Source organism: Boleophthalmus pectinirostris, unplaced genomic scaffold (genome assembly GCF_026225935.1).
Source record: "Boleophthalmus pectinirostris isolate CB_2022bp ecotype Guang Dong unplaced genomic scaffold, ASM2622593v1 HiC_scaffold_17, whole genome shotgun sequence".
In the NCBI taxonomy this organism is placed as follows: Eukaryota; Metazoa; Chordata; class Actinopteri; order Gobiiformes; family Gobiidae; genus Boleophthalmus; species Boleophthalmus pectinirostris.
Genome location: NW_026571115.1, coordinates 33,877,720 through 33,894,492, shown reverse-complemented (window position 1 = coordinate 33,894,492; position 16,773 = coordinate 33,877,720). Strand labels below are relative to the sequence as shown.

The 16,773-nt window shown below is 42.8% G+C and overlaps 1 protein-coding gene across 3 annotated transcripts in view; it reads left to right on the top strand.

The window, feature by feature from the left end:
- Positions 1-16,773, top strand: part of carm1 (coactivator-associated arginine methyltransferase 1) — a 57,261-nt gene that overhangs the window by 20,697 nt on the left and 19,791 nt on the right. For all 3 annotated transcript variants that reach the window (XR_008632056.1, XM_055152783.1, XM_055152784.1), the window contains exons 3-12: positions 2,010-2,242; positions 3,823-3,927; positions 6,159-6,269; positions 6,601-6,778; positions 9,166-9,256; positions 9,373-9,454; positions 11,759-11,844; positions 11,945-12,034; positions 13,599-13,736; positions 14,783-14,872. Coding sequence is in view for 2 of the 3 variants with exons in the window: in XM_055152783.1 (XP_055008758.1) it covers positions 2,010-2,242; positions 3,823-3,927; positions 6,159-6,269; positions 6,601-6,778; positions 9,166-9,256; positions 9,373-9,454; positions 11,759-11,844; positions 11,945-12,034; positions 13,599-13,736; positions 14,783-14,872 (1,204 nt within the window). In the remaining variant the exon portion in view is untranslated. The remainder of the gene's footprint in view (positions 1-2,009; positions 2,243-3,822; positions 3,928-6,158; positions 6,270-6,600; positions 6,779-9,165; positions 9,257-9,372; positions 9,455-11,758; positions 11,845-11,944; positions 12,035-13,598; positions 13,737-14,782; positions 14,873-16,773) is intronic.

Sequence of the window (16,773 nt, the reverse complement as noted above, 5' to 3'; positions counted from 1 at the left end):
GTCTCTCTCTGTCTTTCTCTCTCTCTATCTCTCTCTCTCTCTATCTCTCTGTCTTTCTCTCTCAGTCGCACACACAGACGTCTGCCGCTGCCGCTGCCGCCGCTGCTGCTGCTGCTGCTGGTGTGGTTCTTCTCAGAGAACTGGAAATTCAGGCCTGACCTGTCACACTTTGATCATACATCACCACTGTGCATCAACTTTATTTACTTTGTTCTACTTCAACAGCTGCTTGACCGTGTGTACACATCCTACATACATGTACAAGTACACAAGACCACATGCACAGTACAGGTACTATATATGCCACACACACAGGCCTGGTTTACTTTAAGTCCCGGTTTAGTCCAAAATTTGATCTGGTTTGTGCAAGTGTGAACACAACCTTATACATTACCCCTCAGGCACTCAGAGTGTTTATGAACTACCGCTGCTCATTTTGTCGTGCATGTAACAAAACCAAAGCATCACAACAGTTTGTATTTATCAAAGTTATTTTACAAAACTTACGACAAGTCAACTTAGGCTATGGAAGTGTTTCTCTGCTTCGTGATGTCCTCTTGAGCAGTATGTTTATTTAGTGCCTGTTTACACGAGAACGCTTGCGGGTAAAAACGAAAAGTGCCTTTCGTTTAGACCAGGCATGTCCAAACTATGGTCCGTGGGCCAAATGCGACCCTCAGACAAATTTTTTTTGGCCCTCAGGCTTCCAGGTAAATTGGCCCAAATTACCTTGCATTAATGAAAAACTAACTTTTTATTGCAAGTTTTTTGAAAATCTACCTTGATAAAGCTAATATTTAATATTTAATGGCTCATTCTAATGTGTTAAACAGGAACATATTTCAATTATTCACTGTTTTGAGCATCAGTCTACAGCCCTCGATCGGCCCTCTGCTTCATCTGTGTTTAGAGATGTGGCCCTTCATGAAAAAAGTTTGGACACCCCTGGTTTAGACGGTGATGGTGTTTTTGGGTAGTCAGGCTGGTGCCACCTAGTGTCTCCGCTCAATTTCATTTCTCTCCAGCGACTAGGTCAGGATTCAGAATACAATAGACGGTTCGCAAAAACCACGGAAGTTCGAGTTCAAGCACCAGCCAATCGTCAAAGAGTGACATATTCAGTGTTGTCAGTGATTCCCAAGATTGAGGATTTAAAGCTAAACTAAACCAGGACTAAAACAGGTCTAAACTGGTCTCAGTCCTGGTCTGGCCCCAGTCTCTGTCCTGGCCTCAGTCTGGTCCCGGTCTGGTCCTGGTCTGAGTCTGGTCCCGGTCTGTCCTGTCTCAGTCCCGGTCTGGTCCTGGTCTCAGTCCCGGTCTGGTCCTGGTCTCAGTCCCGGTCTGGTCCTGGTCTCAGTCCCGGTCTGGTCCTGGTCTCAGTCCTAAACCAGGACTAAACCAGAACTAAACCAGAACTGAAACTGAATCAGGCGTGTCAAGACGGGCCCGAAGGTGCGCCCACGTAGATTGTCGGATGATCAGGAGACCGGGACTGAGACTGGGACTGAGACCGGGTTCAGCCCTGGTTTAGACCTGGTTCAGTCCTGGTTTTAGATCTGGTTCAGTCCTGTTTTAGTCTTGGTTCAGTCCTGGTTTTAGATCTGGTTCAGTCCTGTTTTAGTCCTGGTTCAGTCCTGTTTTAGTCCTGGTTCAGTCCTGTTTTAGTCCTGGTTCAGTCCTGTTTTAGTCTTGGTTCAGTCCTGGTTTTAGATCTGGTTCAGTCCTGTTTTAGTCCTGGTTCAGTCCTGTTTTAGTCCTGGTTCAGTCCTGTTTTAGTCCTGTTTTAGTTCTGTTTAAGTCCTGATTCACAAAATGGAAAACTGAAAAAACAAATCATTTTGGTTTTGGACACAAATAATGAAGAAAATTGTTGTTTTTTCACTTTCTTATTTTTGGTTTTATTTTGAAAAACAAATGAACGAATGACACACGGATTCAAAACATAAACCAGATCCTTTGTCCATCTCCATCTCGTCCCTGTCATGTGTGTTTGTGTGTTGTGTGTGCAGGAGAGGAGGCCAGCGTGTTCAAATGCTCCGTGTCCAGGGAGACGGAGTGCACGCGCGTGGGGAAGCAGTCGTTCATCATCACGCTGGGCTGTAACAGTGTGCTGCTGCAGTTCTCGTCGCCCGCAGACTTCCAGTCCTTCTACAACGTGCTGAAGAACTGCCGTGGACATCTGAACGAGCGCTCCGTCTTCAGCGAGCGAACAGAGGAGTCCTCGGCTGTACAGTACTTCCAGGTAACGCAAAGACTTCACTCCAACTCAGGTACAGAGAAGCCTGACTATTACCTGGTCCCCGAAGATTTTGTATTCACCCTGTATGTCTGTGTGTCTGTCCACCCGCGATAATTCCACCATTTATGGACCGATTGTCACCAAATTTGGTACATGGCTCAAGCCCCCGTGCCTGATGCCGGAAAAAAAAGTTTGGTGATGATCCGAGGTCATTTGAGGTCACACGGGTCAATTGAAAGGTCATCGTTATAAAGGATAAAGGCAATTTCGTCAATTTCTGAACCATCTGCGGCCTAAAATATTCACCCAATCATCACACAAGTTGGCACACATGAATGTTACAGGTTGAAACAGGTCAAGGTCACTTGAAGGTCAAGGTTAACCAAGGTCAAATATGCGTTTTTGGTCATAACTCCGCGAAGGATTGAGCTAGAGCAACAGGGTTAGTCTGAAAATCTCAGAAAAGTTATTATCTATTTATAATTCTATGCATTTGTATAGTAAAATATTAATAGTTTTCGAGATAATCACTAATTATAACAGTTACTTTCTCTTTCAGTGTATGTAAAATTCTAATTGGAACGCAAATAATTACCATTTCTTCTTTTTCTGGTGATACACAACACACTGATCTACAGTCACACAACTAACATATACGGAACTCATGAAAAATTTTCGTTCGACATCGACATTCTCATATGTGTGACCAATATCACACAAATGTTCATGGGCCTGTACAGATACACACATTGCATTGTGGATATAATGATCATGTGATATGGGCTGGACTCCTCATAAACTGCTTCTGTGGTGATGAACTGACCCCACCGACGCCTCATGGGGGACCAGGTCGATATCTCTAATTGCGCTTGTTTGTTTTGTAGTCAACTAAAATTCTTTTTGGACTAAAGGGATGTGCTGCCGATCAATTAGTCGACCAAAAAAGGGGAAGGGGCGTTGTATTTCAAGACAGATTCAGCTTGTAATCTGACGTTTTGACTCACTCGCTCTCTTCTGCCTTCTGACTAAACGACTAAAAGCCCTACAGCCCTTCATTTACAACATGCACGAAATTCCAGACGTCTTTTTTGGAAAACCGTTTGCATCAAAGCAGAGCCCCTCACACTGCACGCACACACACACACACACACACACACACACAAAGAACGAGCACATGTTCTCAAATGTGATGGGCTCTACAGTCTCCAGCTCAGAACCAAGTCACCCTCCACCACAGATGACTCTCTCCATCGTTTACAGTCCCATCTGGAAATGATTCACCTGTGGCCTCTTCCACGCTGCTGCCTTATCACGTTTCCCCGGGCCGCAGCTCATTTTCATATTCTGTTCACTTACATAACTGTGCAACTTTATGGGCCGGTTCAGACACAGGGCACTCTCGCTCGCTCTCTCTATGTGTCTAGAAATGTCTGCACTATTAGATTTGCACTGGCTGAGAAGAAATATCAGGGACAAAAAGATCAGTGCTCTTCTCACCAACAGATTTGTGTGACTAACCTCAAAGAGCCTCTTTTGCCATGTGTCATACAGTGTTGTTGCTGTGTGTGTGTGTGTGTTTGCAGTTTTATGGCTACCTCTCCCAGCAACAGAACATGATGCAGGACTACGTTCGGACAGGGACGTACCAGCGGGCCATCCTCCAGAACCACACAGACTTCAAGGACAAGGTAATGCACAAGAAGCGCACGCGGTACACGAGCGAAGGCCGCTTTATACTCGTGCTCTGACACTTAAATCAGCACACGCTCATCGATTTTGACACTCCAATGCCGGTTGATCCGTGAAGATTTCATTGACTGCACCTTGAAAATGCCCCGCAACCACTAAGGTTTGGCTCAGAGCTGCCCGAACATGTCTTAGAAAATACATCAATGAAAATAAATCTTTTGAATTCCCACAATGCGCTTGGAACCTGATTAGATGTCTGAACACAGAACCAGCTCTTGACACTAACAGAGTATAACAGAGCCTTTTAGAACGGTGACAATGAAACAGACAATCCTTCAGGTTGAGACTTTTAACCATCTTAAAATGTGCTCTGCTCATCCAAAGCAAAAAATATACACGGGTTTATGGTTTTTATTCACAGTAGGGTTGGGCGGTATTATGGTATTACGGTATCCCGCGGTATCAAATAGTGGCAACACTATCAGTTTCATGACCGTCATAAAAATCTGCAGCGCATCAGGACCCAATATAATATTATAATTTATTGATACCTACATTTGTTTGCTCAGCACAAATGAACGTGTGGTTGCTTTTTCAATTTAATGCTATCACGATTTAAAACTGATAGTATCTATAATGTTTCTTTTAACTGCGTGGGTAGACGACGTTTGATTAGTTTTAAGCAAAAGATGTTCATTTTATCTTCTTATATACTTTAACTTCTTGGGTTCTTTTTAAAGACAATGCAGTAAAGTGTGTTTACATGTCAACAAGGTAAACACACTTTACTGCATTGTCTTTAAAAAGAACCCAAGAAGTTAAAGTTTGATTAGTTTTGTTCTGTTGTCATGTGACGTTCATAAGGGAGACCAAGACAAGATTGCAAGCCCGTCCGCAAGCGAGTTGGTCCCAAAAACATACTAGTACTTCTACAATTTGGCAGCATTTTGGCTTCAGGCGCACATTTGTTTACGTTTTACAGAAATTAAACTTAAAACCACATGGCTCATTTGTATAAATTATAAAGCGCAGATAAAAACAGCTCGCTCCTTTTACGTGGATGTGGTTCAGCTTCTGTCGGACTAAAGGACACGAATCAGTGGAATATGAGTGTTCTCTCTGTGACAGAGGATGTGCTGCTGATGATGAGTCTGTTCTGTGTGTGTATCGCGTTGGAGATGGTTCATGTGAAACTTTTCAGAGATTATACGTCTGCAGGTCATACACATAGACCGTACAGCGGCGCGGCTTTGTTTGGTTCATTTTGGTTCATTTTGATATTACCCCAGTAAAATCCTGAGAAGGTTTAACTGTATCAAAATTTGGATACCGTTCAACACTAATTCACACAGGTCTCCTACAGCTGTTGTATTCTGTAGTGCGCGCTGGTGTCCTCAGTAGTTCTGTAGTGCGCGCTGGTGTCCTCAGTAGTTCTGTAGTAGTTCTGTAGTGCGCGCTGGTGTCCTCAGTAGTTCTGTAGTGTGCGTCTGGTGTCCTCAGTAGTAGTGTCTGTAGTTCTGTAGTGCGCGCGCTGGTGTCCTCAGTAGTTCTGTAGTGCGCGCTGGTGTCCTCAGTAGTTCTGTAGTGCGCGCTGGTGTCCTCAGTAGTTCTGTAGTGCGCGCTGGTGTCCTCAGTAGTTCTGTAGTGCGCGCTGGTGTCCTCAGTAGTTCTGTAGTGCGCGCTGGTGTCCTCAGTAGTTCTGTAGTGAGCGCTGGTGTCCTCAGTAGTTCTCTAGTGCGCGCTGGTGTCCTCAGTAGTTCTGTAGTGCGCGCTGGTGTCCCTCAGTAGTAGTGCGCTGGTGTCCTCAGTAGTTCTCTAGTGCGCGCTGGTGTCCTCAGTAGTTTTCTAGTGCGCGCTGGTGTCCTCAGTAGTTCTCTAGTGTGCGCTGGTGTCCTCAGTAGTTCTGTAGTGTGCGCTGGTGTCCTCAGTAGTTCTGTAGTGTGCGCTGGTGTCCTCAGTAGGTCTGTAGTGCGCGCTGGTGTCCTCAGTAGTTCTGTAGTGCGCGCTGGTGTCCTCAGTAGTTCTGTAGTGCGCGCTGGTGTCCTCAGTAGTTCTCTAGTGCGCGCTGGTGTCCTCAGTAGTTCTCTAGTGCGCGCTGGTGTCCTCAGTAGTTCTCTAGTGCGCGCTGGTGTCCTCAGTAGTTTTCTAGTGCGCGCTGGTGTCCTCAGTAGTTCTCTAGTGAGCTCTGGTTGCTCTCACACTGTTCTGTAGTGACCGCTGGTGTCCACAGGTGGTGCTGGACGTGGGCTGTGGTTCGGGGATCCTGTCGTTCTTCGCGGCTCAGGCTGGAGCCAGGAAAGTGTATGCAGTGGAGGCCAGCACCATGGCCCAACACGCAGAGGTAATGTCTGTACACACTATGCCGTGGGCTTCTCTCATATTGCAAACAGTAGAAATATATGCTATGAAATGTTCTTAAATTGTAAACATTTTGCATGACACACAAACTGCCAGTGATTTTTTTATTTTAATCACCAAACCTGAATACAAGGAATGGAAAATGTTGTAAATATTGACCTCCCAACAACCGGTCATGTGAACTTTAAGTATAAATCTGAATTCTATCACCAGGTTGTGGGGTCTAAACATTTGCATGCATTACAAAGTTTCCCACATCACTCTGGATTGTGCTGTGTGACTTTGCTGTACTCAGTGTAGCGTCTGTGCTGCAGGTGTTGGTGAACAGTAACCGTCTGTCAGAGCGCGTGGTGGTGATCCCGGGGAAGGTGGAGGAGGTGACTCTGCCGGAGCAGGTGGACATCATCATCTCGGAGCCCATGGGCTACATGCTGTTCAACGAGCGCATGCTGGAGAGCTACCTGCACGCCAAGAAGTTCCTCAAGCCCAACGGTGAGCGCCACTAATGTCACTGTGTCTGGAACGAACACGTCACAGGCTGTTTGGGAGCAGGAGCACAAGAGCGTATTTAAAATGACAATAACAAAACAAGTACAAGGTAAAATGTTTATGGAATAGGGATGCAGCGATACAGTTTTCCCACGATTCGATACATATCTCGATACACTGGTCATGATATTGATTTGATTTCGATGCACTTTAAGACACACACACAAAAAATCTGAGTAAAATATAATAACGCTATGATATTAATGAAAAGATACACACAGTACACTACAGTAACTACTGTAAAGTTGTACTGTTGTATTGTGTACAACTGTATTACCGTATTTTCTGGGCTATTAGACACGCTCTTAAGCCTCCAACCCCATCAAAAAATGACCGCGCGCCCTGCAATCCAGAGCGCCCCATACACGAATCTACAAGCCGCACCACCATACAAAGCGCATGCCAACACACACGGAGCAGACAGCGACCGCACAGCGAAAAACACCCACAGCCACACTCATCACTCCACGCCGACGAGGAACGGAACGGAGGAACGAACCGAAAAAGCGAGTCCAATGTGCCACTTCTAGACACGACTGAACAACAGAGTCACTGCGAACACGCCGACAATCTGTTGGTCCCAGACAGCACCCTCCCTACACGTCACAACTGAACAAAGCCCAGAGTCACCGTGAACGAACAAACAAACAAAACCACTCACCCATCACACGGTTGTGTTTCATTTAAAGTCCGGTGCGGTTTATTTGTTAAAAAAGTTCGAAAATAGACCATTTAATAGTGCGCCTTATAATCCAGAGCACCTAGTAGCCCAGAAAATACGGTAGTTCATTTGGTTCAAGGATTTACACTATGGTTGCAACAATAACCAAAATATTGTGATACTGTATTGTCAAAATAGTCACAATAATATCGTTGGCTGTCACAATATATCGAATTACAAGTTCTTTTGATTACATGCATTATTTTATACAACCAAAAACATCGGGAACTCCATATGCCATGATCCATTTCAGCGCGGACAACGTGAAGAAATATGTTTTTTACTGTAATTCTTGGGATTATAACAGTAATGATTCACACTTAAGTCTTGCCAAAGTATTTTAAATGCAAAAAGTATCCTGTCTACAATTATACTCCAAAATATCGCAATAAATATCGTACCATGAAATTAATATCGTGATAATATCGTATCGTTACATCCCTAATTGACACCATTTTTATTCACTGAAAATAAGAATCTGTGTCAGCGACAGACAGTAGCTCCTCTCACACTGCCCCGCTCTTTTTACACACACTGCACTCTCCCAGCTTTTTTCTGGACACTCAAACTATGAATATAGTATATATTACATAGAAATGTTTCAACAGACCGTTTATAAGAAAGAGTCTAAGAAAAAGACTGCCCATATCACGTGTTGCGGGTGTGTTTACAAGCGCATTTGATTAAAGCTGATGTAATTCCAAAAGTGATTCTAAGGTATTTAAAAGTTTATATTTTTGCCGTTCCTGGGTCTGTCAACGTAAAATAAAAAGTGACTGGAAGATAAACCCCCCCTCTGCTAGAATATTTCAGCTCTAAGTCCCTGTGGAGCTGTTTTCTTGTTGCATCTGGGGAAAATGCTGCTGTAACTCTTTCTCTTTTGGACCAAAATAAATGACACAGCGCCCAAGGTTATAGACCAAACACGTGTATCGAATCATGACACCAGTATCGAACAATATTTTCAATATTATATCAAATATCATTGTATCCCAAGTATGGAATAATAATAATAATGTGTTAAACAAGTCACAATACTTAAATATAATGATTTTAACTCTGTTTTGGTGAATTGTGTACTTGAACGTGTCATTACTGTAAAGAGTTTTAGCTACTTTTGATGATTTTAGTGTTTATACTTTGACTTAGACAGCAGATATGACATGTGTAAGTATCATCACGAGATCCAAAGCTTGTCAAATTCATTATGTTAATCATTTGCTGAAAAATACTCTCATTAAAAACAGTGATTCCTTTGTCGAAAGGAGCTGTGAATGTTTTTTATTGTCTGAAAAACGTGAAAAACAGAACTGGAACTGAACGTTTTATACAGTTTGCAGTGGGTCAAAGTTCTTCCTCACTTCCCTCATGCATTCAGAGCATCTTAATTATTCACCACAATGAGTTTATAACCACTTTTCTCAACTTTTTTACCCTTTAAAGTGCTTTATAATTAGTTTCAAACACATATTTTGATCTGCTTTTACAATCTATCTGTATTGGTGGCAGCGGTGTACATTTTTCTCCATTCTGAAGCCCTTGGATGGTACAGAACTTGTAAAATATCTGCTCCTTTTGTATTTACGTTATGGATGTGGATATGTCGCAGGTAAAATGTTCCCCACCATCGGAGACGTGCACTTGGCCCCCTTCACAGACGAGCAGCTTTACATGGAACAGTTCACCAAGGCCAACTTCTGGTACTTGTGAAGATTACCTCACCAAATGACTTTACATACCAAATATTCTTTCTCAGCTCCAAACTGTCGATGGTAATGGCTGTGGTCCTTGTTTGTTTGTTTGTTTTTGTTTCCAGGTACCAGCCGTCTTTCCACGGGGTCGACCTGTCTGCGCTTCGAGGAGCAGCGGTCGATGAGTATTTCAGACAGCCAATAGTAGTACGTTTGCTGTGTTTTACCGCAGTTATTTAAAGGTTGTATAGAGGATTTTTTTTTAAAGGGAAGATAAATACAGTGACAGTCCTCCCGCCTCTTTACTCTAGAAATCACCCTTGTTTACATCCAGCGCGTGTTCAGAATTACTGTTGAAGTGACCTGTCTAGAAGTAATTTAGCGACCGATGCGTCCGTTTATAGACCCTTTGTCTGCTTCAGTCGCACAATCGCTGGAAAGAATCTCCAGGAATCACCTCAGTTTGTCTTCGCTCCTTTTCCCTTCTCTTCTTTTTTCAGCTCAAAAATTGACTTTCTTTTGCTTCGCTCCTTTTCCCCTTCTCTTCTTTTTTCAGCTCAAAAATTGACTTTCTTTTGCGGCGAACTGGTCATGGATTCTCGTCCGCCATCGCAACAAACTTTGTCTGAAATGTGAGGAAGCTACAATTAGAAAAAGCCTCTAAGAACCGCTGCATAAACCATGTAATCCCCACGCACCGGGGAGTCAGTTACACAAGGGAGTTTGATTGACAACCTAACAGCCAATAGAAAATGAAGGAGCCTCGTTTTCTATTGGCTGATGTTTATCTGGCCTCACTACGTCCACAGTTGATAGATTTTCATTCATTTTTTTGTGGTCATCATAATTACAAGGCTGCTGCATCTCTGTAATGGTATTTTAAACTTTCATTGACAATTTGAAACAAAAAAATAATAATCCTCCATACAACCTTTAAACACAGTTCTACAGTGCTGATTCATACAATTATATCGTATACTTTGGTTGTAATTGAAATGTACAAAGTCTGGGTTTATCCACAGAGACATGATGCAAACATGTTCTGATATGGGTGGGATTCTTGTATCACTGTATTTTTCGGACTATAAATCGCTCCGGAGTATGTCGCACCAGCCAAAAAATGCGTAATGAAGAAGAAAAAAACAAGCGCAAGTTGCAGTTTTTGTGGGAAATGTATTTTATGAAATCAGAGACCAGGAACCGGCATTTCATTGTGAAAGTCAAGTTCTAGTAATAACAACAGAAGAGAGATCGACAGACTGTTAACGTCACATATGAACAGTTCTTCAGATAAATTATAACATAAACAACAGAACAGAACAAGTTTACCAAACTCTCCATCTCACTCCAAATCACTAAATCCATTCAATTCTTCATCCTCTGTGTCACTTCTGAGTAACTCCGCGACCCCCAGAGGTAAACAGAGCGCCGCTTCCTCTTCTGTGTCGCTGTCGTCAGACTCAGCATCAGTTCCAGTTAGAATTATTCGGGCCTTTCTGAATCCCGACAGGATGGTTTTGGTGTCACTGAAGTCCAGGCTTTGTCGATCCATCCAGTGACTTCAGGAAAGTTGCATGGTTCATCCTCCCGGTTACTGTGAAGCCGTGTTCTCCATCCCTGCTTCCCGCCAGTCCCTCGCAAGTTTTTCACTCACTCCAAACTTTCTTTCTGCTGCTCGATTACCATTTTCGGCTGCAGATTTCACGACTTGCAGCAGGACAGAGACTCTTTCTGTAGGAGACATGCGCAGTAGAGTGAAGTGACAGTGGTACAGAAGGAACAGGAGCAGCAGATACTGACACACAAGACTAGAACCTCTCAACGCTTCAGTGAATAATTTTATATACAAGTCGCTGGAAACACCCAAACCATGAAAAAAAGTGCCACTCATAGTCCGAAAAATACAGTAGGTTCTCACTTCCGATTTTGTTGTATTCGGAACTGCACGTAGTCTGCATTCTTAGTGTTTTTAAAAAGTTATTACACTCACAACTGACCCTGTGTCTCCAGAGACGTAACCAAGACACGTCCAAGTTTGTTTCCTTCTCCTTTAATGGACAGGCCTCATGTGAAAGCTCAGAACCTCCAGAATTCACTCTCAGTGCTAGTGCAGCCTCTGCAGCTCAGATTCATGATTTTCTGTAGGTGCTGGTGTTTAGGTAGAGACAGTTCAGATCAGAGAGAGGTGTTAAATTATTGAAACTGAGCCTCACATGACATTCTCATTTGCTTTCTGATCTTGAGAACAAAAACATCAGATTATAACATTAATAAATTTGGTGTCTGTGTTGTTACATAAAAGTTATATTTGATTTGAACACGTTTACCTCGTATCTGGGGACACAGATGGGTCCAGTTTATAACATTTCAAATCTAAATCTTACGTACTGTCTCTTTTCAGTGCTCTAGCTGAGAAGATGTTTTACTCAGTTTAGATTTAAAGAAGTGTAGTAAATGTGCTTCACTTTACTTTTTTGTCAGTGGTGTAACTTTGCCTCTGCTCTGCCCTAGGACACTTTCGATATCCGTATTCTGATGGCCAAATCGGTCAAGTACACAGTGAACTTCCTGGAGGCCAAAGAAGAGGACCTGTACAGGTGTGGACACTTGTGTACACATATATTTAAATTATATAAGCACACACACAATGCTGTCCTGATGTGTGACTGACCTTTGATCTTTTTCTCTCCTCTGAAGGATAGAGATCCCCTTTAAGTTCCACATGATGCACTCAGGCCTGGTGCACGGCCTGGCCTTCTGGTTCGACGTGGCGTTCATGGGCTCAGTGTAAGTAAAGACTCCTCCTCCTTCTCTTGTGAGCTAGAGAGTTTAAAGATCGAATTATAGTTCTGCATCAACTCAACATACACTGCCGCCGTTGCCTTGTCGCCATCGTTTTTGATTTATGGATCTGCTTCGAGGTCTACGCGCCGCAAAGCAATTCACCGCCACAACGCTAGGAGGTTAGGATTTAAAAATGGCCTTCGTGTTTACAAAATGAAGCAGGAAAGCGGAGAACCAGAAGCGCATGTAGAGCGGTGGTAGAGAGGACCAATCACAGCACTTACACTCTGCATCGGTTCGAAGCGTAGTTAGAAAATTTCAGAGGTGCACGTCGATCGGAGTGGGTTCACGACGACGCAGACGATTTGAGACACGACCATAAATTGTGCTCTGTCTGCAGTACTTGCGCTGCTGACCTCTGTAGTACTAAAGCACAAGAGAGCTGAATGTCACCTTAGATTTAGACAAACTTTATTGATCCACAAGGGAAATTGTTTGGACACAGTATCTCACACATCGCAGTATAATACAAATAAAAATAATATAAATACAAATTATAAATAAAAAATGGCAAGAGACAGGTGTCAAATGAGACAGAATTATATAAATGTGAATGTACAAGTCAAAATAAAATGGAAAAATAAGTAATAAAATATAAAATCTTAGCTTTATATAAGAGGAAGACAATGCAACAATGATATAATGATTGACAGGACAGGGTTATCTGCTACATAAGGGCCGAGTTGTAGGGAGTATTATCTGTTGCATAAGGGTGAGTTGTTGTACAATTGTAGGGAGTATTATCTGTTACATGAAGGTGAGTTGTTGTACAGTTGTAGGGAGTATTATCTGTTACAGTCGTAGGGAGTATTATCTGTTACATAAGGGCGAGTTGTTGGACAGTTGTAGGGAGTATTATCTGTTACATCAGGGCGAGTTGTTGTACAGTTGTAGGGAGTATTATCTGTTACATAAGGGCGAGTTGTTGTACAGTTGTAGGGAGTATTATCTGTTACTTGAGGGCGAGTTGTTGTACAGTTGTAGGGAGTATTATCTGTTACAGTTGTGGGGAGTATTATTTGTTACATGAAGATGAGTTGTACAGTTGTAGGGAGTATTATCTGTTACATCAGGGCGAGTTGTTGTACAGTTGTAGGGAGTATTATCTGTTACTTGAGGGCGAGTTGTTGTACAGTTGTAGGGAGTATTATCTGTTACATAAAGGTGAGTTGTACAGTTGTAGGGATTATTATTTGTTACAAGAAGGTGAGTTGCACAGTTGTAGGGAGTATTATCTGTTACATAATGGTGAGTTGTACAGTTGTAGGGAGCATTATTTGTTTATTATCTGTATCCTTTGAGACTGTTTCATTTAAGAGCAGGGTATAGTCTGTATAGTCTGTGTCTATATTCAAAGCTGATACTCCCTGGAGCTTATTTTATTATAAAATGTGAAATGCAAATGCGTCAGAAAATGGAACCAAATGAGTCATCGTCATGCTGTCATATGTTCAGCGTTTGCCCATATTTATTCGTGTGTGTGTGTGTGTGTGTCGTTCTCCTGCAGAATGACCATCTGGCTGTCCACGGCGCCCACTGAGCCTCTGACCCACTGGTACCAGGTGCGCTGTCTGCTGCAGTCCCCCCTCTTCACCAAGGCCGGAGACACGCTGTCCGGGACCGCCGTGCTGGTCGCCAACAAGAGGTACTGCCCTTATACACAGTACTGCCTCCGTGTACGGTACTAGGGCAGGGCTCCCCAAACCCTTTCCACCAGAGAACCACTCCCACAAAACCAAAATGACAGAGAGCTGCTCCTCTTGATGTAACCGTGACAGATGGGACCGTTATGGCAGTTGAACATGAACCATTCTTCTTTTATTTATTTATTTTTTTATGCACAAAGCCTCAGTCCACAGTGATCATGGGCATGTGAGAATCAGAATGAGTAATTTAATTATTCACTCATATGAATAACCCCTAAATCCAGAAGAGCCGCTTGGGAGCTCAGAGTCGCTCTTCAGCCCCTTTCCAAGCTACAGGCTGGAGACCTCCTGCTTTAGGGTCGGATTAACCCAGAGTGTCACTGTTTAAACTGAATATGAGAATCTTGGACACGTTTTTAGTTGAAGTCTAAAGTGAACTCTTGCTGTCATTGTGTTAGAACTGTGGTATTGTATTTTCCGGGCTATTAGGCGCTCTGGATTATAAGACGCACTGTCATTAAATGGTCTATTTTCAAATTTTTTTCACAAATAAACCGCACCGGACTTTAAAGGAAACACAACAGTTGGATGGGTGAGTGGTTTTGTTTGTTTGGTGCGTTCACGGTGACTCTGGGCTTTGTTCAGTTGTGGCGTGTAGGGAGGGTGCTGTCTGGGACCGCTGGATTGTCGGCGTGTTCGCAGTGACTCAGTTGTTCAGTTGTGGCTCAGAAAAGCAAATTGCACTCGCTTTTTTGGTTCGTTCCTCCATTCCGTTCCTCGTCGGCGTGGAGTGATGAGTGTGTCTGTGGGTGTTTTTCTCTGTGCGGTCGCTGTCTGCTCCGTGTGTGTTTGTGTGTTCTGTGGGTGGTGCGGCTTTGTAGTTTACTGAAGTCGTGTTGGGACACCCGAGTGGATTCGTGTATAGGGCGCTCTGGATTGTGGCGCGCGGTCATTTTTTGATGGGGTTGCAGGCTTAAGAGCGCGTCTAATAGCCCGGAAAATACGGTATGTGGTTTTAATAGTGCTCTCTCTCTCTCTCTCTCAGACAAAGTTACGACATCAGTATAGTGGCCCAGGTGGACCAGACCGGATCCAAGTCGAGTAACCTGCTGGACCTCAAGAACCCCTTCTTCAGGTCAGACCCCACACACACACACACACTGTACACACACAACAGTCCTGTTATAAGAAGAGGACACGAGGGAATAGGGCTGGGTATTATTAAAAAGTTTCCTCGATACAGTGCACTTTCAGTCCGATACAATATATTTCAAATCGATTTGATAAGGTTCAATAAAAAATAAAGGCTAAATCATGGCTGTGATACTAAAAGTCTTTGTTAAACCACTTCTTGTGCAAAGTTCATATGAAACACAAACACTGTAATCAAAACACTGAAAATGTCAAATGTGTTGCATAAATTAGTTTCCTTCCTCTAAACAAGCAGCAAAACTGTATCACTGTAACAAAATAACTGAGTAAAATATACCAAAAAATACTCTTGGCGGTATATCGATACAGCAGCCCCCAATATCGACACTGTAACATCACATTAAACAATACGATATATCAATATTTTTGCACACCCCTACAAGGGATGCAACGATGTTCCATATAATAACGAATTGTTCGATACAGGTGTTCGGTCGATATACGTGTCCTGTGCGCTGTGTTGTCATTTATTTTTGGTCCAAAAAAGAAACGGTAATCAGAGTGTCCTCCTCAGATGCAGCAAGAAAACCGCTCGATAAGAACTGAAATATTCTAACAGAGACTCAGGAACGACAAAGATATTAACTTTTAACTTTTTAAATACGTTCTATTTGCTTTTGGCTTTACATCAAATGCGCTCGTATAAGCACCCGCAATGCGACTCGCAATATACACGATCTTTTTCTTAGACACGATCTCATAAGTTTTACTCAGAAAACGGTCTGTTGAGACATTTCTGTGTAATAGTTTTTGTGTTCATAAAGAGGATGTTAGAGCGCAGTGTATGTAAAAAAGAGCAGGTGAGTGTGTGAGGAGCTGCTGTCTGTCTCTGCTGCTGTTGGAGTCGAGGCAGAGCAGCACCGACAGGAGTCTGTGTGAACTCAGACTTAGGAGGAAATGAAAAGAAATCAACAAAGAAATCTGATCGTGTAACTCCTCTACAGTCCGTATTAAGAGTAGACTGGCTGTATTATGAAATATAAAATAGCCCGAGAAAGCTCTGTTCTTATTTTCTCTGAATAAAAATGCTGTAAATCATTGAACCAAATAAACTAAAACACTTCACATATAAACTACAACTGTACAGTAGTTCTACTTTGTGTAATGTATGTAATGTTTCATTAATATCCAGTGTTGGGGAGTAACAGATTACATGTACCAGAGTTACGTAAACCAGGACAAAAACCAAGACTAAACCAGGACTAAATCAGGATTGAACCAGGACTGAACCCAGGTCAAAACCAGGACTAAAACCAGGTCTAACTTAGATCTAAACCAGGACTAAACCAGGACTAAACCAGGACTAAACCAGGACTAAACCAGGTCTAAACCAGGGCTAAAACCAGGTCTAAACTAGATCTAAACCAGGTCTAAACTATATCTAAACCAGGACTAAACCAGGACTAAACCAGGGCTAAACCAGGTCTAAAACCAGGGCTAAACCAGGGCTAAAACCAGGTCTATACTAGATCTAAACCAGGTCTAAACTAGATCTAAACCAGGTCTAAACCAGGACTAAACCAGATCTAAAACCAGGTCTAAACCAGGGCTAAAACCAGGTCTAAACTAGATCTAAACCAGATCTAAACTATATCTAAACCAGGTCTAAACCAGGGCTAAAACCAGGTCTAAACTAGATCTAAACCAGGTCTAAACCATTACTAAACCAGATCTAAACCAGGTCTAAAACCAGGTCTAAACCAGATCTAAACTAGATCTAAACCGGGACTAAACCAGATCTAAACCAGTACTAAACCAGATCTAAACCAGTACTAAACCAGATGTAAACCAGTACTAAAACAGGACTAAAGCAGGATTTAACAG